The following is a 26,350-nucleotide window of genomic DNA, read 5'->3' as shown; positions in this document are numbered from 1 at the left end:
GGGCCAATAGCAGAAAGCAAATTTTAACCATTGGGATATTTCTTCTGATATTTCAAAGGCAAGTTTGCATTGGATTTTTAAAATTATATGCCGATTTTTTTTTCCTTTCTTAGGTACGGTGACATGGTACCAAAGACCATCGCTGGAAAGATCTTTGGTTCCATCTGCTCCCTGAGTGGTGTCTTAGTCATCGCGCTGCCTGTTCCTGTGATTGTTTCCAACTTCAGTCGAATCTATCACCAAAATCAACGAGCTGATAAACGGAGGGCACAAAAGGTATGCCAATACAGGTTCCCCTTCATGAATACAGATAGTGACTAAGAATTATGTCATACAATGCCCATTTGAAGGAACTACAACAGTTTAACCTGGAAAAGAACAAAAAGGGAGGGCACAATCGCAGTCCTAAAATTTGGGAAGGGTTGTCACTTGAAAGATAGAATCTATCCATCAATAAACAAGCACTTCTTAAGCACTTACTATGTGCCCTTGCCTTGTAGGCAAGGGGGATGCAAATTTAAAAAAAGAAACATTTCCTTGTGTTGAACTTATGGTCCATCAAAGAGACAGCATGAATAATTATGTACAGAATTTAAGACAAACTATAAGAGATTTTGCTTGACTTAAGAGAGAAGAACTAGGACCAATGGGTAGAAATTACAAGAAGGCATAATGCATCTAACTGTAAAGAAGAACTTCCTAAAAGTTACAAATGTACTCAAAAAATGGAACATATTGCTTGTTTTGAAAGGTAGTGAATTCCCACAACTGGAGATGTTCAATGAGTATCTAGATAACCACTTATCAAGGAAGTTGTAAAAATGATTCATGATCAGACAATCAGTTGGATTGGATGAATTAGAAGTTCACTTCTTAATCCATGATTCTTTTATCACTATCTCCAGCTTTGTGTGAAGGTCTTAAACATACTTAATTACTGATTTAATGTTCTAAATATGTCATTAGAAAGGCAGTCTCCTTGTATTTGTCAAAGTCTAGCTTGGCTGCTAAATGCAGATACTTCATGGCTCCCATCAACAATGGATAATTCCAGTTTGCTTTATAGCATTATTACTTGAAGCAACCCATTTTCCCCTCCTTGAACAACGTTAATAGCCTACAGGAAGGTACGGAAAGATGCCCAAGATATTGTGCCGTGACTAATGCAAAGAGAGGGGAGGCTACACAGCTTAGAGAATCATATTTTGTATGAAGATAACAATCCTTATATATCATTTGCAAACTACACAAGGCAAAAACTGAAAAGTTAACCCTACTTATGAGAAAAGAATAAGATGATCCACAATTTAATTCTCTCCTGCCCCTGAATTAATGGGCTACTTCTGGAAATCTGGCATTGCTGAAGTGGTTTGGGAGAGGAAGTAAGAAAGATCCACTTAAAAAACTGTGCCAGTCTTCTTGCCTGTCAGAAAGGCAATAAACAGAAATGTTATCATCATTCTAAAGTTATTGATCCAACATCAATTTATATCATTTTTTTCATTTTTCATGGTTTATAAATGAAATATGAAATTATTGCTTATTCTCTTTCCTGCACTGGAGTAAGGTTTTAGGACTTATGTCTGTCTTCTCCTCTCCTTGCCTTGTTATGCCTAGGAAATTCATTTATGGGAACAAGAAGGGAACTAAAGATAAACATATGTAGAGTCTTTTGTAAAACAGAACAGAAAATGAAGAGCAATAAGTACATCTCAGTGGAAAAACACTATAGAAAACATTAAAATATGTTTGTATTGTAATCATTTCCCTTTTAATCATTAAAAAAAGTTTCTTTTTAATGATTACAAGGAAAATAATTTCTCCATGGTTCCCAGCTGCCACAGTCTATGAACAGGGTTGCTCACTCCATTTAACATGCAGTCTCAAGGTAATCGTCTTCTTTGTAATGGATCACAAAGAATAATAAACAAATTGTGAGCATCAGATTTTTTTATAAAGAAATATACATCAGTCTGCATATAAAGACAGAAGCATTACCAGCAATTTTGACAGCTATAGTAAATTTCACAGAAAGTCACCAGGTTAAATGGCATGGCATGTGGTATAGTGGGAAAGAGCACTGGTTCTTGAGTCAAAGCATCTTGGGCCCAAATCTCTGACACTTAATTCATGTAACCTTGTCACCAACTCTCTGGGCCTTGGTTTTCTCAATTGTAAAATTAGGGGATAAGACTAGATTACCTCTAATTTCCTTTCCATCTCCACACCTATGATTCCATGATCTTATCAGTCTATCAGTACCCTCAAATGAGTTTTTGTTAAGAAAAATTCAATGGAAAAAAGTGAAGAGAGACCCTGGGGCACAAGCTTCTGTTAGTGGAAAGAAAAGAGACCTTGGGACATTGTTCCCCATATACAAAGACCCTAGGACATCGTGAAGGCACTGCTAGAGAGTCATTCCTGGGAGGTTGTTGGTAGTGGTGGTAAGGCTAAGGTGAGGATGAGGACAATGTTTCCTCTTGGAAAAGAAGCGTGCCATCTGCTAACTTTGTATTATGATGAATTGCTACTTGAATTGTTCTAACAAGGTGACTCAGTTATCTAGTTGTCCAAACTAATTACCTAGTTGCTAAATGAGTGAAAATATTATCAATATCTTCTAAATTTAGTGCCCTGGGGCAAATCCCCAGTTGCTTTGTTCTTATATCTGTGCAGTATAATGGGTTGTTGTTTTCCTATTATAATAGTCACCTTGGAAAACTATCTGCTTATTACAGCAGTGTTTCCATTACTCAAATCATTTTGTAGTCAGCTAAAACATATTCAAAGCCAAGTCCAGTGAATAAAATGAGGGTGACTAATGTGATTTAATATTAATTATTTGGGGTCAAAAACAGATGTAACTACAAAGTAAAAAGACAGATTTTCTTGTGTGGCTCAACAGACTTTGAAGATGATGCCAAAGAGGAGCTCCAAAGCTGTTTGGATCAATGGAATATGTTTATAGCGTTCCAAAGAGATTTCTTTAATGAATGGACTGTCTTTCTCCATAAAATAGATATTGCTGTTATTAAGATATCTAAGCTTTAGTCAATTTGATCAGAGAACATCCTTCACATTTCATCAATACTGCTTCTCATCGACAAATGAGGATGAGGGGTCATTGCTCAGATACAAAGGAGAATTCTCCTTCAAGCTGATGATGAATCACTTTACACAAACCTCAATTCTTGATAAATACAACTGGGCAAATAACAAGGTTTTCCATGTGATAAAGGAACATTGTCATAGTCTTATTAAGCTGAATGGTATAAAACTTTTGCTCTTTGCTTAAAGGTGCAAAAAATCCTACAAAAATTATAACTGGACTTAGCTCCCAGCTGCCCATTTTTCTTGGTTTTAGAAATTCCTCCTTAAATATAAATAAAAGTTGCCTACTTGAATACTGTAAGGAGAGAACATATTAAGAACTTGGATCTGTTTTTCAACTGGGACTTATCCCTAAAATAATCTCCACTTCTCTAAACTCTATTATCTGCATCAAATGGAAATCAATACAGAAAAGCAAGAAACATTAGCTCCTTTGTTGTTAAATACACATGACTATTTTCAATGTCCTTTTTGTTTTAAAAAAAGGGAAGTGTGCAAAAATCAATTAATCAATCAAATGCCTTAGAAGACAATTACATTGAAAAAAATCTGTTCCTTACATCTAGAAAAGAAAATTGGTAAATTAAAAATATCTCTCAGGTTCTGTGTTTCAACACAACGACTTAACGCAATGAATTTTGTATATCATGACTGCTGGAGAAAGTTTTTAATTAATGTAATAACCAAATGTAATAAGACTAGCAAATACTCTGTGAACAATAATCTAAATATGACAGTTGAGGAGAAGAAAAACAGAGAGAGAATAAGATATTACCAAGGGACTTGGTTGATTTCTTTTCAGCAAAGATCTTTAAATCTAAATATCCATCATTCTAGACTATACCTATGTTGTGCCCTCACACCAAAGGGGCTAGTCCTTCCTAAATAACCCATACACCCTTTTCAGGGCTGCTCATCCTTCTTTGGTGTCCACCTGTCACCCAACTCTCACCTGTGGCTCTAAGAAACTGTAGCATGTCAGCAGCCACACCCTAGTAAAATCATCTTGGCAGACAGGCTAAACAAGGTTTAGTCTACCCCAAGTATGTGAAGACTTTCCTGGACAGAATGGGTGGATAAGAACACTATATTCCAACAGCCATGAAGGCACTGAAGCAGGCACTATGGAGCACTTAGAGCTTGGTGAGACAGTGAAGATGCCAAGGTCATTCACTGCATCATGGGCCATCACCAGTCATGTTGACTTCCATCCTGCTACTGGACTCTGATTACTCTAGAAGAGAAAGTGACGAAGTGAGGATAAGGACTTTGTACAAGTCTGCCTCACTTAAATACAATTCATGTGAAGTCAAGACATCACCCATCATCCACTATTTTACCCCAACATCATGATGCCATTTCTCCTCTTTGAAAACAAAGGATAGATGAACAAACATGCCAAAATGACTCATTAATGCAGAAAAACAGTCTAATCTAATAAACATTTATTAACTTATCTACTATGTGTCAGGCACTGTGCTAAGTTGATTCAGGAAAATAAAATCACAGCTAGTAACTTTAGGAAGTCTGATGGAAAAAGGAATAGATTTTGATAGCAAAAGATCTGGGTTTGAGTCCCAGCTCTGATATTTACACCATCTGTCACCTTGGAAAGTCACTTAATCTCTTTGATCTCAGTGTTTTCATTTGCAAAATCAAGAGCGTTTACATTATTTAATCTAGAGTATTGGTTTACTTCTAGTAAGTAAAACTGAGAAGTTGAAATTCTTCATATCTTCACAATTCCTTTATCAGTGACCTATTTCCTTCCTTTAAGATTCCCTATCCCTGGCTACTAATTCCCAATGGGGTATTAGCTGACACATAAATTGTTAGTTGTTAAGGGCTTAGGCAAGACCCATATCAGGGGTTTTTACTTGCATTTTGGTAGACTTAAAAATTCAGTTAATTGAATTTAACAGTCATTTATTAAGAGTCTACTCTGTACAGTGACAGACATAATTATAGAAATAGAGATTGAGATAATAGATATAAAAATAGAAATGATAAAGAAAGTACAATCCAAGTTCTCAAAGAATTTAGGATAAAATGGAGGAGGGAGATAGTGCACAAGTACCTATCATATAAGGAGAATGTGACAAGGGCATGGAAATGGTCAAGACAAAGTCTCAAGAGAAATTTTAAAACCAGATATATCACTTTCATGTACAGTGATTGAGAAAGGTGACTGAAAGAAAGAATGTTGAAGAACAAGGATTAATGAGGAGTCAGAAAAGGAAGAAAGTGAAAGCAGTCAGAAAAATCACAGGAAACCCATAGAAGCCAAGAAGGAAAAGAGTCACAGTTTCAAATGATACAAATGTCAAGAAGGAAGAGGACCCAAGATTCTTGATTCTTCCATAAAGAGGATCATTATAAACCTTGGGGGGGAGGGGTAAAGAGATAGATTCAATAGAATAGGAACAAAAGTCAGAATGTAAAGAGCTGAGCAATGAGTAGACAATGAGGAAGCAGGGAAACAAAAAACTTTCAGAAATCAAAACAATAAAACTATAGGTGTCTGATGATAGGAGGTAGGACTGATATCTTAAGGCAGCTAACCTGCTCCATGCTGACTAAAATCATACCATGTATAAAACCACTTAGTCTCTCTGAAAATTAACAAAACCATCTTACAGAAACAGCCTAAAATTGAAAGACTTCAGGGAGGCCATCTAAGACAATGATTCTATGGAATCTTGAGCCTTTAGAGTAGAGCATCTAAGATCTATGAAATTGCCTTAAAATATTTTGGTAACAATATTGCATTATAGTTTGCTTCCTTTGTAATTCGATGTATTTTATCATTTACACTTAAAAATGTAATTCTGAGAATTCACTGGACTGCCAAAGAAGTCCAGAACACAGAAATAGCTGAAAAACCCCTCCTTCCTCTAGAAATTTTCTAAGGAATTATTCTAAACATATCTAGATGTTTAGAGTCATATCGAGTACAAATCCAGAAGATACTCACCAAGTATTGCCTTTTTCATTCTTATTTCATAGTCTAAAAACTATGAGGTTTGTACAACTTCCCAAAACAATCTTTCAGCTTAAAGTATATGGCCATCCTCAAAATCTTTAAAGACTTTTAATCTGCTGGTGTTCTGTTTGCAATGTTTTCATTCTGTTAGAGGGGAGAGTGATCACTATGGAGCAGATGATCTGTTCATTTTTCCATCTGTCTTTTGCAATCCATTAGTGAATCAAATATTTCCCAAGGCAAAGTTCTCAGATTGCTGACATGGAAGGAAAGAATAGCAAGTTTTTGGTTCTTTTCTAATCATTAATGATTATTTGAAAAGTGGAAAATGAAAAGGGCTATGGCTAATCTTCTTTTGAATAATCTTTTCAAGGTTTATTACTATAAACAAATATTAATATCAGTGGTCACTCATGACTTATTACTACTAGCTGTTACTGAAACTTGACTCTCACTACCCCTGATGACCCAGCTTCCCTGGACACCCATTCTCCTCAGCTCACTGGTCAAGTTGAGGTAAGGAAGGGTTAGATACTCTTTGCTTTCTGTTGCCACTTTCAGGTTCTCCTCCTCCCTCCTTTGCTCAGTAACATCTCTTCCTTTGAGGTTTATGTTATTCATATTTACAATCCATTTAAGATCCTAGAAGTCAGCTACTGACTCCTACATCACTCCCCTGCCTTCCTTGATGAATTTGGTACCTTGATGAATTTGGAAAAATTTTTCTCTCCTCAAGTCTTGCCCTAAATACTAGGAAATTTCAGCACATATATTGACTCTCCTTCAGACATAACCATTCATTTCCCATGCCTACTCACTTCCCATGAGCCTAATCCACACACAACTATAGATTTACACTTGATCTTGCCATTACCTACAAATGTACCACCTCTATGTTCAAGAATTCTGAAGTTCCCTTATCTAATCATAATCTATTGGCTTTTCACCTCTCCCTCTTACTTTCCTAGCAAAACCCTGATTTTCATCCTCACCATGACTTCCAATTCCTCAGTCTCTTAATTCTCTCCTAGGTCATCTCCTCTGAACTAACCACTCTCTCCTCTTTTCCCCATCTTGACCCATTGGTGAACCAGTTCAACTCTACAGTTCTTCTCTCTTGAATCCCTAGCTCCCTAATCATATCACCAGTTGTGCCCAGACAACCCTCAACCTTGGACTCCCCCTACTCACTACCTTTGCTTTATACATGTACTGCTTAATGAAGATGGAGATGCAATGAAGATGCAACCATTCTAACTGGCTCCACTACAAATTTGTTACGCAATCCCAACTTGGCCCTCACTGCTATTAGGCAATCTTACTATAAACCTCCTTTACCGATTCATTATCCCACTCTACGCAGGAATTCTTTCAAACTTTTCCATCTTTCTCTAATCTCTCATAGTTCCACTTTCCCCCCATTTTCTCAGCTGAGAACCTAACCTTCTATTTTACAGAAAAACTTGAAGTTATTCACCATGAACTCCTTCTTCTTCTCTCTTCCTTATCTCTTGTCACTCAGCTGCCTCTACCACAATCTCTTCCTTTAGCCCTGTTTCATATGATGAAGTGAGCTTACTCCTCATCAAGGCTAATCCCTTTACTTGTTCAAGTGATCCATTCTATCCCATCTTCTCCAATATATTGTCCTGTCTATCATCCTCAATCTTTCACTTACTTCATTTTTTTCCTGTCTACCTGCTCATTTCCTACTGTTTACAAACATGCTTATGTCTCCCACATCCTAAAAAGAACCTCATTTGATTGTTCTATGACCCTATATTTCTTCTGTCCTTTGTAGCTAAACTCCACAAAAACTATCTACAATAGGTACTTCCACTTTCTTTCTTCTCTCCTTAACCCCTTACAATCTGGTTTCCAACCTCGCCATCCCACTGAAACTGCTTTCTCATTAGTATCTAAGGATAGTAATGAATCTTAGTTGCCAAATCCAATGGCCTTTCCTCAGTTCTCTTTCTCCTTGAACTCTCTGCAGCCTTTGACACAGATGATCAGTCTTTCCTCCTTGATATGCTTTTCTTTAGGTTTTCAGGACATAACCCTATCCTAGTTCTCCTCCTACTTATCATATTGCTTTTTCTCATGGCTCTTTTATTTGGCTCCTCATCTAGATCATGTCCTCTAACTGTAAGTGTCCCTCAGGGTTCTGTCCTGGGCCCTCCTTCTATAAAAATTTGATTAGCAATCTCATCAGTTTCCATGGATTTAATTACCATCTTTATGCTGATGATTCTCAAATCTACCTATCCTGTCATATTCTGCTGCCAACCTCACATTTCCAACTGCCTTTCAAACATCTGGTTGTCCAGTAGCTATCTTAAACTCAACATGTCCAAAGCAAAACTCATTTTCTTTCCTCCTAAATCATCTCCCTTTCCTACCTTCCCTATTATGATAGAGAACAACACCATCCTCTTAGTCTCTTAGGTTCACAACTTAGGAGTCATCTTGGACTCCCCATTCTCTCTCCCACCCCAATATCTAGTTGATTGCAAGGACCTGTCAATTTCACCTTTGCAATATTTCTCAAATATACCTCCTTTTCTGACACTTTCACCACTCTAATACTTGCCCTCATCCCCTCATGCCTGGACTATTGTAATATCCAGCTGGCAGCTCTGCCTTCCTCAATTCTCTCTCCACTCCAGTTCATCTCCAATCAGCTACTAAAGTGATTTTCCTAAAGTACAATTCTGATCATGTCACCCTCCAACTCAATAGACTCCAGCGGTTCCCTATTGCCTCCAGTATCAAATACAAAATCCTTTCTTTGGCATTCAAAGACTTTTATAAGCTAGCTCCCCCTTACCTTTCCAATCTTCTTACACTTCACTCCACAAAATATGTTCTTTAACCCAGTAACATTGGCCGCCTGACAGTTCCACAATCAGGATACCTGATCTCTCATCTCTGGGCATTTTCTCTGGCTATTCCACATGCCTGCAATACTGACCCTTCTCTGTTCCACCTACTGACCTCCCTGGTTTCCTTTAAGTCCCAACTAAAATCTTATCTTTTACTAGAAACCTTCCCTAACCCCTCTTTTTTTTTTCTGATTCTTTTTTTTAATTTATTTATTTAACTTTTAACATTCATTTCCCCAAAATTTTGGGTTCCAAATTTTCTCCCCTTATCTCCCCTCCCCCCACCCCAAAACACCAAGCATTCTAATTACCACTATCACCAATCTGCCCTCTCTTCTGACATCCCTCCCTTCCCTTGTCCCCATCTTTTCTTTTGTCTTGTAGGGCCAGATAACTTTCTATACCCTATTACCTGTATTTCTTATTTCCTAGTAGCAAGAACAGTACTCCACAGTTGTTCCTAAAACTTTGAGTTCCAATTTCTCTTTATCCCTCCCTCCCCACCCATTCCCTTTGGGAAGGCAAGCAATTCAATATAGGCCATATCTGTGTAATTTTGCAAATGACTTCCATGATAGTCGTGTTGTATAAGACTAACTATATTTCCCTCCATCCTATCCTGCCCCCCATTGCTTCTATTCTCTCTTTTGATCCTCTTCCTCCCCAAGAGTGTTAACTTCAAATTGCTCCCTCCTCCCTTCCATCATCCCCCCCACCCTGCTTATCCCCTTCTCCCCCACTTTTCTGTATTGTAAGATAGGTTTTCTTACCAAAATGAGTGTGCATTTTATTCCTTCCTTTAGTTGAATGTGATGAGAGTAAACTTCATGTTTTTCTCTCACCTCCCCTCTTTTTCCCTCCACTAAAGTCTTTTTCCTGCCTCTTTTATGAGAGATAATTTGCCCCATTCCATTTCTCCCTTTCTCCTCCCAATATATTTCTCTCTCACCCCTTAATTTCATTTTGTTAAGATATGATCCCATCCTATTCCATTCACTCTGTGCTGTGTGTGTGTGTGTGTGTGTGTGTGTGTGTGTGTGCTTGTAATCCCACCCACTACCCAGATACTGAAAAGTTTCAAGAGTTACAAATATTGTCTTTCCATGTAGGAATGTAAACAGTTCAACTTTGGTAAAGTCCCTTATGACCTCTCTTTGCTGTTTACCTTTTCATGCTTCTCTTAATTCTTGTGTTTAAAAGTCAAATTTTCTTTTCAGCTCTGGTCTTTTCATCAAGAATGCTTGAAAGTCCTCGATTTCATTGAAAGACCATTTTTTTCCCCTGAAGTACTATACTCAGTTTTGCTGGGTAGGTGATTCTTGGTTTTAGTCCTAGTTCCTTTGACTTCTGGAATATCCTATTCCACACCCTTTGATCCCTTAATGTAGAAGCTGCTAGATCTTGTGTTATCCTGATTATATTTCCACAATACTTGAATTGTTTCTTTCTAGCTGCTTGCAATATTTTCTCCTTGACCAGGGAGCTCTGGAATTTGGCCACAATGTTCCTAGGAGTTTCTCTTTTTGGATCTCTTTCAGGGAGTGATTGGTGGATTCCTTGAATATTCATTTTGCCCTCTGGTTCTAGAATATCAGGGCAGTTTTCCTTGATATCCCTAACCCTTCTTAATTCTATTTCCTTCCCTCTATTATTTCATATTTATTGTGTATATAACTTGCTGTGTGTGTGTCTGCGCACGTATGTGTATGCTCACATTGTCTCCCCCTTTTGACTGTAAGTTTCTTGAAAGCAGAGACCACTTTTTGCCTCTTTTTGTATCCTCAGCTCTTAGCACAGTGCCAGGAACATGGTAGGTACTTAATAAATGTTCATTCATTAATTTAAAGAAAAATTTTTCCTCATTAGGCATACTAAGATATTTTAGAAACTTTCAAGGATAGCCTGCCATAAAATGGTTAGATAGACAGAGAGAGAGAGAGAGAGAGAGAGAGAGAGAGAGAGAGAGAGAGAGAGAGAGAGAAGTTGTGCTATCGCCTTTGGTGCCTTCCATCCTCTTCCTTCTGGTTACCGTGTTGATACTTCCTCATTTTCCACAGAACCTAATGCACTCATGGTACTCCTGATTCCCAACAGCCCTCTGCACTGTTTCACCAACCTGCCCTGTCTAGACCCTTCTCTTCATTCTTTCTTTTATTCATTCTTACCATTTATATAACATCCTATAGAGATCTCAACAGAGTAGAGAAAGCATGTGTTAAACTAATTAATACACACTGAGTAGCTAGAAGCTGGCATTGTTTAATATGTTACTACAGTGATGTTTTTTAAAACATTCCTTAATCCAAAGGAATGGCTCTCTAATGGTGGAATTTAAAGAGTCAGCAATGGAAGAGATTTAGGCTAAAAATTCTTCCTGGCATTTATCCAATCACACCAGAATATTTTCCTACTCTGCTTGCTTATAAGCCTGTCCCTGGACACTTTTATTGTTCAATGGCAATGAAAACATATTGGGACTTAGGCAATAAAATGGTTCAGTAATCTCCCACATTCCTCATTTAGTAGGGTGAAATACACTTGGGGGAATTACTCTTTCAGAAGCACTTGCCTTCTCAATAGCTCCTTGATTGAATTACCTCAGATAATTTCAACCTTCTCTCCATTCAACTACAGTGTTAGAACATTCAGAACTAACCTCTTCCCCCAAAAAAATGTTAAACAGAACTGCTCTACCTCTCTGTCACTGTACACAAAAGATGAGTTGGAGTTCAAGATTAGGACCAACCCTAGTTATGTCCTTTGCATACTATGCTCATATGCCCTCTTCTGTTGCCTCTTCCATTTGTATCTTCTAGATATAAACAACTGCTTTCTTTAGAGTTAAGACACTTTCCCTGGTAGAAACAGTGCTTTGCAGCCTAACCAGCTAGCAACTTCCCTGCATCCCACCATCCCATTTCTTCTTGTCCATGTCCCACACAGAGCAGGAGGGATGATAATGGAAATCTCATATTGATATCCATAATATGGTTTCATGTCGTGAAAAGCATTTCCCACATGTAATAATGGAAACTGAATTTATGAAGAGGTGAGATGCCAATCATTAGTCAGTCAATAAACATTTATTAGGCACCTATGATTTGTGCTAAGACGTCACAGGAAAATACTGATTTCATTTCAATGAACATTTATTATTTGTCCTACTGTGTGTGAGACATTGTGTTAGAAACTAGGGAGGCATAGATTTTAAAATACTACTGTGCCTGCTCTTAGAGAACTTACATTCAACTGGGGCAAACAGATTGATTTTAAGCTTCTGTTATTATTCAGAAAATAATTTTCCCATTTCATAGTAAGATTTTAAGAAGATTGAAAGGTAGTAAGAGGCTAGGTTATAAAGAGCTTTGAAAGACAGAGGATTTTATATTTACTACTAGAAGCAATAGGGAAAGACTGGATTTTATTGAATCAGAGGGTGACATACTCAGACTTGTGTTTTTTAGCAAGATCCCTTTAATAGGTGAGTGAAGGATGGACTGCAGTGAGGGAAAGACTTGAGGTAGGAAGGTCAACAAGCAGGTAATAGTCTAGCCGTGAAGTGATAAGGACTTACAGGAAGTCACTTTGCTCTTTTTGCTTCAGTTTCCTTGTCTGTCAAATGAGATGAAGAAAGAAATGGAAAACCACTCTTGTATCTTTGCCAAGCAAACCCTAAATGGGAACATAGAGAGTTGAATGTGACTGAAACGACTCAACCAAATCTACTTATGACGGTAGTGTCAGAGGAGAGAACAGAAAGTGGACAAGGGATTTTGTGAAGGTACATTTGACAAGACTAATTGGATAAGGAGGTGAGGGAGAAAGTGGGGAATCGAGGATGACAATTGGGTTGTGAGTGTGAGTGACAGGGAGGATGGTGTTGTCCTCAGCAGTAATAGGGAAGTCTTCCTAAGACATTTTCTTATTCAGAACCCTTCAGTAGTTCCCAGTTGCCTCCCAGATAAAAAAGGCTTAGGCTCCCACAATCTAATTTAAACCTACCTCTCCAATCATCCTCATATTAATAATTGAATATAGCACTTAAGGAGGCAGCTAGGTGGTGCAGTGGGTAGAGTTCCAGGCCTGGAGTAAGGAAGACCTAAATTCAAATATGGCCTCAGACACTTAGTAACTGTCACTTAACTTAGAGCAAGTCACTTAACCAATTTTGCTTTAGTTCCTCATCTGTAAAATGACCTGAAGAAGGAAATGGTAAACCACTCCAATATCTTTGCCAAGAAAACCCCAAATGGGGTCATGGGGAGTCAGACAGAACTGAAACAACTCAACCACAACAAATAACATTTAATAGTAATAACTAATAAAGGATGTTAAAGTTTGCAGAGCTTTTGACGTGTATTATCTCACTTGAGCCTCACAGCAACTATATATACTAAAATTAATATACCCATTTTACAGATGGGAAACTGATTCAGAAAGGTTCTACCTTGTTCATAGTTTATACTGCTAATAGATATCTGAAGTAGGATTGAACCCAAATCTTTCTGACTCTGAGTTCAGCCTTTAACGTGCTGTCTCTCATTTCCCTTCATGCATTCTACCATCTAGTTCCCTAAACTCAACATTCTCTCTTAGACTCTAATAACTTTGCATAGTCATTTGCACACTTGGAATGGCCTCCTTTCTCTGTGCCTCAGAGCACCTTTGTCTCTCCCAAGCTCAGCTAGGATTGTTGCCTCCTAGAGGAGGAAGCCTCACCTAGTCCTCACAAATATTAGTGTTTTCCCTCTCCTCTAATTACCTTGTAATTCTTGATCTATGGATATGATATATTCTCCCAGTAAAATCTCATCTCCTCGAAGGCAAGGATTCTTTCATTTTTAAACAATTCTATGTCCTATCCTCAGCACCTGGCAAAACACCCTCTACATTTGGCAAGGCATTTCCATCGGGCAATTTCATCAGTGCAGTAATTCCTAGAGTAGAACTTGTTTTCACTATGCAAATCAGCAACTCCTCAGAAACTTAAAGTCTTCGACAGTTGTCATTAGCAGTTAAAGGTGAAATTGCCCATGTTCACAGCAGGAGGGCCTGAAACCTGTTCTCCCTGACTTCAAGGCAAAACCTTTCTCTTACCTGTATAGCATAAGGGAAATGTTCTAGCCTCTCTGGCCTCAGTTTCCTCATCTATAGAATTAAATGGCTGAACAAATTTTTTCAAGCTTTAAATATATGAACCAATTATCCACTAAGCTTTTTGCCTTGCACATAGTAGGCACTTCGGAAAAAGTTGAGTATGAACTTGAAGTAGTGGTTGATTTTCTTTTAACTTTCACAATCCATGCTCCCAAAACTATATGCTTGAGTGGGGCAGAGATTTAGTGGATTTCTTTAATATTTTTGTGAAATAATTTCTTTCAGTTACAAGTTGGACCAAAAGGCAAGTCTTTGCATGTAAGAGGTAGCTAGCCTGCATTATCCATATGGTAAAGTACCTTACAAGCCTCTTAAAACCTAATACAGTACTATAGTCATGTGTGGAGGAAGAAGAAAGGAGTTATGGGTTTAAATTACCTTAGCTCATTTTTTTAAAAAAATATTGTTCATAATTAGTTAAAATGGTTATTCTCCTATAAAAAAAACTGGTACTTTTCCATTTGTGTTTATACCTAGTTCTATGATAGTGATTACTTTCAAATGTATGGATTTATCCTTGTGATTAATATATTTAATTTTCCTGTATCGGGCAGTACTTTGGGTTAAGGTATTTGCTTCATTAATATAAGGAAGCAATGTTTCCCAGTGCTGCTACTAAGAGCGAAGAGAATAAAAGAAAGAGGCAGAAAGAAATAAACAGAGACACAGAGTGTCAGAGAAAGAGACAAGTTAATAGTTTAGTCAGAACTCCAGGGCTCACAATTCCTTTCATTCTTCAGGGTAGGTCGTTGATATGATCAGACCAATTTGAGTTATTTTATAGGAGGATAAAGTTTCCTACACCAGATTCAATTAGATCTACATTTCTGAGGTGATAGGTAAGAAGGCACTATTCAACCAGAAAACAGTAAGTTTCTAATCTACAGTCTTTCAGACAAAGAAGATCCAGTTATGAAGGGTTTCAGGAGGAAAAACATAGATACCAGACAGAAAGAAATATTTCTATGGGGCATATTAGATGATGAAAGACAAGGCCCCCCAAGCTAGAAACAGTTTCTTTATTTGTTTTTTTTTTTAACCGACTATCACAATCTGTTGCAGAAACAATAACAAAGGAAGAAAATTCAACAGAATAGAAAAAAAATTCAATTAGAATATTAAAATAGACTTTTAAAGAGTACTATTTCTTACTGGTACATTTATACTCAGGCAAGTCTTCTAAAGAGAGTATTCTCTACTAAAAAGCTAAAACTTTGATACCTCAAATAAGCTTGCATATCCCCCCCCCATATTTTTCATGCATTAAAACTACATTATTGGAAGGGCTGCCTTTATGGATGAGATCATAGCAATACGAGAGGGTAGAATCATATTTTCAAGTGTTACATAGGAAAAGCTAGAATGCTTTAAAAAAAAATAACACTAATTCATTTGGTTTAATTGAAATGTGTTTTAGCTGGTTTATCACCAAGCTGGACCTAGCAAAAAGACATTTTTTCTTTTCTTATCTTTTGATATAGAAAGCAAGGCTTGCAAGAATCCGGGCAGCCAAGAGTGGAAGTGCCAATGCTTATATGCAGAGCAAACGAAATGGATTACTGAGTAACCAGCTCCAGGTAATATATTGACAAGTCCCTTCTTACTTAAAAATAAATGTTCACCATCATTAATATAATAGTTCTTTAAATCAGTCTTACCCTACTGGTTGCTTTATTGTCATTTTCTTTTTCCTTTCCCCATACCTGTGATTCTTTGTTGTAAGGAACTCATCATAGTGAGGAAACTTCCTCTACCAATACACAAAAGCAACTATTCAGCAATTTATAGTCTTGGAGAGTTCCCTGGGAAATTGAGAAGTTAACTGACTTACTCAGTATCACACCATCAGAAAGAACAAGGAGTGGGACTAGATTCCAGGACTTTCTAGTTCCTAAACAGCCCTCTATCTATTATGCCATGATACTTCTTCTTCTAAAGTTATATCATATATTGAATTATTATGAAAAATGAAATAATAAAAATTCCATCACTTCCCTCCAACCCAGACCTGAGTGGTTAGCATCAATGCTATGAGTTTAGAATCCATAGTATTTCTAGGGAACATATTTTTTTCTTCTCTCACGCTGACCCTCAAACATGCTTGTGTAACATTCTTGATAGTCCCCAAAAGATATGTAACTAGGGTGAGGCCATCAGGACTTTGAAGAATATCAGGACCCTCTATGTTTTAATTCCCTTCCTGGAACAAAGTACTTCAACAGTATAACAACAATGGAGATCAGTACCAATTAGCAAGAATAATTAGTCAACACTGCACTCTATCAGATGGCAAGCTGTCAGTTATGCCCCAAACAATCTCTTCCCTCCCGTGTTCCTGCTCTCCGTCCCCAATCAGAGAGATTCCCTAGTGAGATTTGAGGGTCCTTTTGTGCTGCTTACCTCAAGTGTGTTTCATGCCTCTTTCCCACCCATGAAAATTGTTTGTTTCCAGTTAACTTGGAGAGTGGCTTAAAATTCTCCCCAAATCTCAATTATTGAATTCAATTTTGTGTGTTTTAATTTTTAAATCTCATATCATGAATTCTTCACATGGGGTCTGTCACTTTGATTTTTAAATACTTTGGAAACTGTATTTCATTATAATTGGTTTCCTTTATAATCTTGTATATTTTATTTCATACCTTTAAAAACATTGTTCCAGGAAGGGGTCCATAGACTTCGCCACTCTGCCCATGACAAACAAACAAATTAAGAGCTCCTGTCCTACATGGATAGCTACGATTTCAGTCATCTTAATGACAAAGCAGCATTGAAATCTTTTTCTGTTCTCCTACACATTTGAAAATGCTCATTTCATTTGGCATTTAAATTCAGAATAGAAAATTAAAAACAAAATAACTTTCATATCATTAAAAAAGTGTTGTAAGAAGGTGACTATTAAGTATTTATTTAAATGTGAAATTAAGATGATGACAGATTGATCCAGAGTTATAACAATAGTTGAAGCTTCAAAACAATAGTTTAATGTCCAAATGAAGAGGATACACTGGTTTTTCTGACTGCTGATCATATAACTCAAAAGCTATTTTTCTGTCTGTTGGGGTTTGCTGACAAACACTGTAATTATGGCCCATTTTAGCCCAGATCTGTCTTGCAGAAGCATGTGGCTAGCATTTCCATTGTTTGCAAATAATATGGACAGCAACACTGTATTCTCTGTGTTAACAGTCCTCCGGAGAAGATGAACAGGCCTTTGTTAGCAAATCTGGCTCTTGCTTTGAAACCCAGCACCACCACCTGCTTCACTGTCTGGAAAAAACTACGGTAAGGAGCGAGTATCAATGTCTTCCCCTGGACTGTTGTGACAACCGCATTTGCTTTTGCAGAACCTTACTGCTTCTCATTATTCTTTATCATAGATTGACTTATCAACCTTGTGTACAACCAACCCAATCCTGAATTGCATTGGATGACTATGTCAAAAGTTCAAGTTGGAAATCTTTTCCAACATGTATTTGGGAAATTTTTATGCACATTGTATTCTGGCATTTGAATGGGAAACCAAACAGTTAACATGGAGCTGCATACCAAAAATCACTCTGCTTTCCCAAAAGTCTATAAGCTGTATAATATATAATAATGGAAGATTTCTTTATCTCTAAATGTCCTCAAATGATTTTTTGAATTGCTGACCAAACAGAAAAACACGGTCACTTTCCTGATGACTGAGCATAATGAAATCCATCAAACTAAAAAGTAAATAGTAATGATGATATTTGTATGATGCTTTCAAGTTTGCTAAGCACTCTCTACTTCACTTAGAGCCTCAGAATGAGGGCATTTCTTACCCTGGGGTTAGGTTAGATTCTGAAGGATATGCATTTTTGTGAAGTTAAAATTACCTTTGAAAAACCCTTGAATCATTCAGAAAGGGTAGTATAAATCTTTAAACTTGTATAGCTGGGAAGGAACTAGATAGGCTGGGGTCTTTTAAAAAGAAGACAGTCTGTTTTAGAGATCAGACAAAGGTGATGTGGTTGCTAAGGAAACAATTGAATGTAAACTACATTTTTTCACTATGCCCAGCTAAGTCATTGAGAAGGAGACAGATGGAACAAAGACTTGTATTCAAACAGATGAAAACAAAAATAGGTTTAAAAACAAAACCATAGCTTTAAGAAAAATTGATGATTGGGGAGAAAATACTCATGAAAGGGCTTAACACATATGCATGATATATATTAGATATAATTGTTGCTAATGCCTTGATTACCCATAGAACCAAAGAATACTCCAGGAAGTTAAAGCGCACAGTGGAATCCTTTCAGTTGATGAGAAATATGGAAGGGTAACTTAAGGCTGACCTCAGGCTCTATGTGTCTATGACAATGGTATTCTAGAATCACATGCAGAAAGGTGATATGCTCCCACTACAAGAGGCATGTGCGAATTGGGAAGATTGAGCAAACAGACTGACATCTAGTCAAGCCTGCTCCAAGTGGAAAGGAGACATCTTTGGAGATATTTATATTGTACTTCACCTCTCCCTTCACTCTCTAGTGCTTATAGTTGAATTTGCATAAACTGTACTTGCTTATGATGGAACTCCTTTGTATGGCTGATATTAGTATCCCCATTTCACAAAGGGGACTTAAGTTCAATGATATGCTTAGGGTCGTACAACTAGTTGAACTTGACCTCATGTCCTCTAGGCTTTAAGATCAGTACTCTATCCACTAGTATTAGTTGCCTCTCCATAGGTGTGTGATTTCATGTAAAATATGAATTTTGAAAAATATGAATATACCATGATAAAATGAACACAATCTCTTTTCGTCCTATCCTTTTTTTAGGTACTAAAGTTTAACTTGCTTTATAGGCAATGCAGCTTGTTTGGTTTTTTGTCCCCTGAGGATTTCATTGTACACACAAAGCTAATGGATTTTTGTTATATGGTGGCTATCTTAAGACAACACAATGACTATCACATTCAGTTAGGTTTAGGCTATATGTGAAATTAGGCATTTATTCATTTAACAATTAAAAGATGCTTGCTATGCATGAGATCCTAGGATCATAGATGGAGAGCCAGAAGAAATTTTAGAGGCCATCTCTTCCACCCCCCATCACGATATTACAGATAAGGAGAACGAAGTCCAGTGAAGTTAAGTGATTCATTTGAGGTCACATAGATAGTAACAGAGTTAGAATTTGAACTAAGACCCTCAAGTTCAGTACTCCTTCTGCTGCACCATGCTAAAAAGCTGTATCAATTTTACGATTATTGAGCATATTCTGTCTGTACTGTACCAGACTAGTCCTCTTCATAAGGAGCAAGATTTCCAAAATAAGAGGAAAATAACTTTATGATCATTAAGTAAATGATTGATACTCTAAATTATTACCTCAATTAGCAATGCATTTAATGTAAAATTATTTTGATTTGGATGTAGATATTAACACTTATGGAAACAAATACTAATAAGGTAGTTCTCTGAACAAGCCAGTGAAAAATTGTTCTCTCAGTCAAAATTCTTATTCATTCACATGTGAAAAAAACCAAATTTTCCCTTTCATTTTTAAATGCAAGTAGTATATCACTCCCTATTTTTTACTTTCATGGCATTTACTTGAAATTAAAAATTCTACTTCTTATGTCAAATTTAATATTATCATCCTATAGATGCTTGTGTTAATTAATGTCTATTTCTGATACATGGATGATTTTGTGTAAGAAAATTTATCCTATCGTGTACTGTTACCATGTTTTGATCCATATGCCCTCGGAATTGTATTTTTATATGCTTAATGTATTTACTTAATTTAAGTAGTTTTTCTTATATGTATGTACACATTATGAAAATAAAGAGTTAGAATAATTCAAATTCAACTTCAATAAGAACTGACACAAAAAATACATTTCCCAAACACATTTTCCTTTTTAAAAATGCAGGGTTATTTTCCCCTGTGGGCAATGCAATGAGTTAATGCAGGCAGTATTCGTTACTTGTGACTGAAGGTTATGTGATTACTCAAGAGTTATTGTGAGACTTTCCATGGCATTCATCAACCCCGAATAGAGTTTGCTTTTCCTTTAGTGGTAGGGAAGGTAGTTTGGTAATTTGTTACCGGTACAGGGTTGGGGTGGAAAGTAGAGGGCAAGTAGAGGAGAAGGAGAGAGAGGGGGAAAAGGAAAAGGAGGAGAAATAGGGACAAATGTAGGAAGGGAGAGATAGGGAAGGAGAATTCCTTCAATAGGACAAGTCTAAACCATTTGCTTATTAAGCCATTCCATTTATTTAACTAATAAATAATTCTACTATTCTGCCATTTTTTCTACATCCCAAGATTTTAGATAAAAATCTAAAAACATGCAAAGTATCTTAAGTACATGATTTCCCAACAACTAATGTACAAAATCTTTGTCACTACGAAAATGTTCATATGAAGCAGAAAAGCTGGTGAAGATGATTATAATGATAACAATATGCAGCCTTTATATAGAGCTTTGAAGTCTGCAAAGTACTTTAAAAGCATTTATCCTCACAAAACTGAGAGGCAGATGAGGAAAGTGAGGCAGATCAAGGTCAAGTGACTTGCTCAGGGTCACGCAGCTTCCAAGTTTCTGAGGTCAGATTAGAGCTCATGTCTTCCTGATTCCAGGCTCAGCCTCTCTATCCACTGTGCCACTTAGCTGGCTTCAAAATCCTCATGGCAGTTTCTTATGTGTTTTTTGCTTGTTTTATTTTTAAAGCTAGAATCTCCTGAAGATAGTTAAACCTACTTCTGATTCAAAGTTTAGCATTTTTATTTTTTAACCTCCAGATTTTGTGTTCAGAAGATGTTGAGTAGATACAATTTCAAAAAGGATTCAGTCTTCAAATTAGGGGTATATCAGCTTATGAAAGTACAGTCGAGGGGTCAAGGAGATATAGATCAGAAAAGATTTTCCAAAAAAATACAAGTTGAAAAAGAAAGTAGCTTTGAAACTTTACTTGAAAGCACGGGCGACTAGATGGCACAGTAGATGGAGCACTAGACTTGGAAACAGGAATATTCAATTGTGTGAGTTCAAATCTGGCCTCAGACAACTTATTTGACCCTATTTACCTCAGTTCCTCCTCCATAAAATGAGCTGGAGAAGGAAATGGCAAACCACTCCAGTATCTTTGCCAAGAAAACCCCAAGATGAGTCATGAAGTGTTGGACGCAACTGAAACAACTAAATAATAACAGCAAAAATGAATGTTCATAGGATCATAGAATTTTATACTTCAGGTTGGAATGTGCTTCTTAGAGCAAAAGTGTCAAAAATATGATCCACTCTCAAATGTAACCCAAAATGGATTGAAATGTAATTGAGAAATATTTAACAAACTTAATAAAATACAAGAAAATATAGATAATGTTAATATGTAGTTTTCTAAGTCAGTGTGTGCCCACAGGGATCCTTATGTGCAGTTTCGTGGCCTCCATTTCAATTTGAGCTTGACTCCATTCTGAACTTTTCTAGGTGGAGGAAAGGTTCAGACTTGGTCTTTTCACCAGAATTAAGCACTGTGCATGGCCTAAATGCATGAGAGCAAAAATGAGTTCTGAATATAGTTCTCTAATATATCTATCCTTTTTTCCCCCCATCTCTGCTTACAACCCACATTCTTAATGATGTTCGACAGAATCATGAATTTGTGGATGAACAAGTTTATGAGGAGAGCTGCATGGAAGTTTCAACAGTCAACCGCCCTTCAAGTCACAGTCCTTCTCTCTCATCACAACAAGGTGTCACCAGCACTTGCTGCTCAAGACGACACAAAAAAACTTTCCGGATCCCAAATGCCAATGTATCAGGGAGCCGCCAAGGCAGTGTACAAGAACTCAGTACTATCCAAATCAGGTGTGTGGAGAGAACACCTTTATCTAACAGGTACTTGTAATGTTCAATTTGATCTGAACTGATGACATAAATCATCCTCACCACCATGGCAAGGGTATGAGCTTGCATGTGAATTTATTCATGTACACATGCCTCTAACGCAATTTCATACACACTGCCAGCGATGTACAACTGAGACCAAAGCAGTCAGTGTAATGGGCAGAAAGCAGGTGGCCATGCACATGTACACATATTCATTTCAAGGGGGAAAGTAGTAGAATATTCAAAAAGGAGAGAGAAGGAGACAGTGGCATTTCACCTCGATAAGTACTCTTCCTTCTCCTGTATGGGTACACATGCAAGTGTCTCTGTGCTAAGGAAGCCTGTAGATGCATTATTTTAAAATTTAGGAAAATAGTAACATTTTTTCAGTGCCTTTGAACTGGGTGCTATGGAGACACAGCAAAGAAATTGAAGCTCTCCTACTCCCCACTAGGTACTTAAAATGCAACTGAAAAGACAGGATTAACACAAAGGAAAATATTTAAAAGTACTTACAAAGAACTGAAAGAATTACCAGTTGACTTGATAAAAACTGAGGGGACAAATACACAAAGCCATTGACTCAAAAGTGAGATGTGGATCAAAAAACATTTTTGGTCACAACAAAAACATTATCAAGGGAAATTTTTAAAAGTTGATTCAGACAAAATGTATTCCAAATTTCTTTTTCTTTTTTCTTCTTTTTTGCACATGTATATGTGGGAAGGATGTATGTGTGTGTGTGGTTTTGTATGTGTGTGTGTGTGTGTGTGTGTGTGTGTGTGTGTGTGTGTAACAACCTATGAAAAGACTAAGCAAATAGCTCAGTCTGTGGCTTTTTAAACATAGCAGAAAGCTTTGGAAACACAACTCAAGCTTCTAAGAGCTTAAAAGGGTTCTGTCTCTGAAGTCTGTCTTGTTTACATACAATCCCATCTCGAGTGGGAAAGAATGATGTGCATTAGAGAATAATTCCATTCTCAAAACATAAACACCAGCAGCAGCTCTTGACATGTGGTTTAAATCATCATCTAGGTAGTCTCAAGAGGATTTTTAAAAATAATAATAGTAATAATTCCTAAGGAACTTTTTCAATACCATTGACTTCAAGGGTATTAATTTTGTAAGCGTAAAATTAATACAGTAGTGTAAGTTCTACTAAGAATGAAGCTGCAGAAATTTTGGATTATCTAACAAAAGTCAACTGGGTTTTAAGCTGCTATTGAAGGTCTTTAATTAATATTGACTGCATTTTCAGGTCACACTATCTACTTTTCTTTAAAAACGTACCTAAAGTGATCATAAATATTTTTAGATTTAAACATTTGATTCATGGAAACAAACATCTTCACCTCAGTTCTGTGGTAAAGGCATGTAAGAAAAATGTGGACAACTTACCTTTTTTCTAAATCCATTCTTTCCCCATCAGCCGATCCAGTTTAAATGCCAAAATGGAAGAGTGTGTTAAACTAAACTGTGAGCAACCTTACGTGACTACAGCAATAATAAGTATACCAACACCTCCAGTAACAACCCCTGAAGGAGATGACAGGCCAGAATCTCCAGAGTACTCAGGAGGAAACATTGTCAGAGTATCTGCTTTGTAAAACAATTGGAAGAAGGACAGAGGGCAGTTGAGTCCTGCCTGTGAAAGGGCTCTAAGGAGGAAAATGGAAGAAACATCCAGTCTTTTACAAATTAAAAAGCAAAATGGAAGACCAGTTGGTAGCAAAACCAAACATTGTTTCCAAACAAGGATGTGCATAAAAGGTCACCAAATGGCATTTCTGGGCATAAGGTTTGACCTATTCCACAGCGGAAAAATCTGTGATCCTTTGACTTTACAAATGAGCACAATGAAATGCCTCCCATTGATGCTTCTTTAAGATAAGAACTCTTTTTTTAAAAAATAAAATGAAATTTAAAAAACAACTTTGAACACTATGTTCCAGTTGAACGAAAACAAATATGGAAAACATTTTGATAACATGTTTTTTCCTGTAAAAACAAACATGAACATTGGCAAGTGAAGTACATCACGTTTAAAATAAAATAAAAACACCTCATATGACAGGTTCGTATTGACTGAAAGGAATACCATCATAATGCATGCTGAAATTCTTTGGAGCAGTGATCTCAGTTTACTTATGTTGTCTTCAGATTAGGCATGATAAACTTTACCTGTAGAAAGGGGCATTTCTGGGCACTTACAACAAGCTGATTGTTCACATTCCATGGTAAGCTCTACAAATAAACTCTTAGCAGTGCAGTCTTTCTGGCTGAGATGCTCATCTGTGAGCCTATAGTATCCAGCTAGCTCAGTACTGATTATCATTTTACCTTGCTTCCTAGATACTGTTACAACTGCAATAATCCATTGTACAACCTGTTGTATCAGGAATCAGGACTTTCTGTTTGTTTGTTTTAATTTTCCAGGTCCCTTTAACAGTTAGTGCCGCAGTCAGAGAAAATAACTCTGAGGTAGCCCTAGTTTTTTCAGTAAGTTTTAAATCCAAACTGTTGTACGATAGATGTGTTTTTTTCGAGACTAGCCTTCTTGTCCACTGTAGTCCTGTGACACAGTGAATTGTCCATTCCTGTATTTCTAGCTCACCTCTCTATTGACATTTTAAAGGTTTCTCATTAGCAGCTGGGTTAACCTTTTTTGTAGTACCAATGGCTTTCCTATTTTTATATTAACTGACAAGTGAACTATGATAATCAACCCCTCTTGTCAAAAAGTAGAAGGGGGGCAAATGAGTTATTTGACAAATGAGTACTTATCTTTAAGCCTCTTTGCGGTTAACAACTAGCCCAGATATTGAATTTATCAGGAGGTGTTTTTGTGCAAACAGTCCCAATAGGCTGGGACAAGTGCCATAGCACCAAGTAGTCTTACAGCCGTACCTACACATTTTTCTACTCATTTTACTTTGGGTCTGATTAGATTACATTTTCTCAAATAAATTTTGAGAGTTACTAACATGATTCTAAATATGGAGCTCAAGCTAAGAAGCTTTCTGTACCAATACTTAAAGAAAGATTGCTTTCTTCCCGATTTCAGGAAAGCAATGCAAATCTTTTCTAGAAAGAGATTCCTGTAAACAGCAGTTTCCTCCCATGAAGGAGGACAAGGTTTTTGGTGATGCAAACTTGATCTCTGTGAATATTAAGTGGAAATGTGTTTATATTTTAAAGACTATTGTATCAGCAGACATGTCTGCATGTACCAGTGTGAACAGTTTTATGTCAATCAAAAAGCTCTGTCCATTCCAAGATTCTACTACAAGGGATACAGTTCAACTTCTATGTGTGTGGGGAGGAAAGATTATTGTTCCCATTAAAAAATTTTTAAAATGTCTGTCATAAGAAGAGAAAATGTCAGCCCCTGTATACCAAATAATTTGAGACTTTGTTTTGAAAATAAGATTGTACTTGCTTTACATTTTTATAGTTGCCCCAAGACAAGGTTGTGTACACAGTAGGCACTAGATAAATGCTTATAGAATGAAAGGAACTGAGATAAACTCAAATTTTCCTTGAGAACTGGCTTTACTCCTAAATCTTTCTTGAACAAATTACTAATTTGCCAGCAGCTTGAAGATGAATCATTTCTAGAGCCTGCTTCTTATCACTTCATGCTTTGAGGTTGATTATACAATGAAACTTCTTTGATAACAGTTAAGGAAATTTTTGTTGTTGTTGTTAAATATAGACTAAGGAAACTGTGATGCAGGAATACTTAGGATTTTAACTCTTTAATGATCAGTTTTATTTTTAATGTCCTAAATGTTGGAGAAAATGTGGCAAAAATTTTCCAGTTGGTAGTTTGGCACCTTCTTCCCACTCATCACTTATGCAAAACTCTTTCATTTCTTCTGAAATTAAAAAAAGAAAACTTTTTTGGTGTTTTAGGTGATTTTCAAATACTGTGTTGGTAGTGAATGACTGTTGATGACTGTGTAAAGTGCATCTGTACTGTAAATGAAATGTAATTATTTCTGTGTACCATATGGAGCAACCAAGGTTGTTGTTTTTGACAATTTTGTTTGAAATTCATATATCTTATTTTGGAGGATAGCATAATAACTGCGTTGTGCTGAAAAAGAAATAGACATTTGAGGAATAATAAAATAAAACATCTGCATGCTTGAACAGGACTAACGGGTTTTGCAATAACTAACTTTCTCTTCCTAAACTGTTTTCTTCAGTTCCAAATTCCAGACAAGTTTAACTTCAGTAGGGATTGTACTTATGCCAGGTCCTCTGGGAACACTCTCAAAATTCATGCTGGAGAAGTGGATGGAGCCCTGGCTTTGAAACCAGTAAAACTCAGGT

At 36.8% G+C, this 26,350-nt stretch overlaps 1 protein-coding gene across 1 annotated transcript; it reads left to right on the top strand.

Moving 5' to 3' along the window:
• Nucleotides 1–117: 117 nt before the first annotated feature.
• On the top strand, nt 118–26,135 carry LOC140533319 (A-type voltage-gated potassium channel KCND2-like). The gene is made up of 5 exons (XM_072652915.1): nt 118–276; nt 15,618–15,713; nt 17,326–17,421; nt 21,774–22,021; nt 23,442–26,135. The coding sequence occupies exons 1-5, from the start codon at nt 124–126 to the stop codon at nt 23,617–23,619; spliced, it is 771 nt and encodes a 256-aa protein (XP_072509016.1). The 5' UTR covers nt 118–123; the 3' UTR covers nt 23,620–26,135.
• The last annotated feature ends 215 nt before the right edge of the window (nt 26,136–26,350 follow it).

This window comes from Notamacropus eugenii, chromosome 3 (genome assembly GCF_028372415.1).
Source record: "Notamacropus eugenii isolate mMacEug1 chromosome 3, mMacEug1.pri_v2, whole genome shotgun sequence".
Classification (NCBI taxonomy): domain Eukaryota; kingdom Metazoa; phylum Chordata; class Mammalia; order Diprotodontia; family Macropodidae; genus Notamacropus; species Notamacropus eugenii.
The sequence above is the reverse complement of the archived record's forward strand: the minus strand, read 5'-3'. Positions and strand labels throughout refer to the sequence as shown.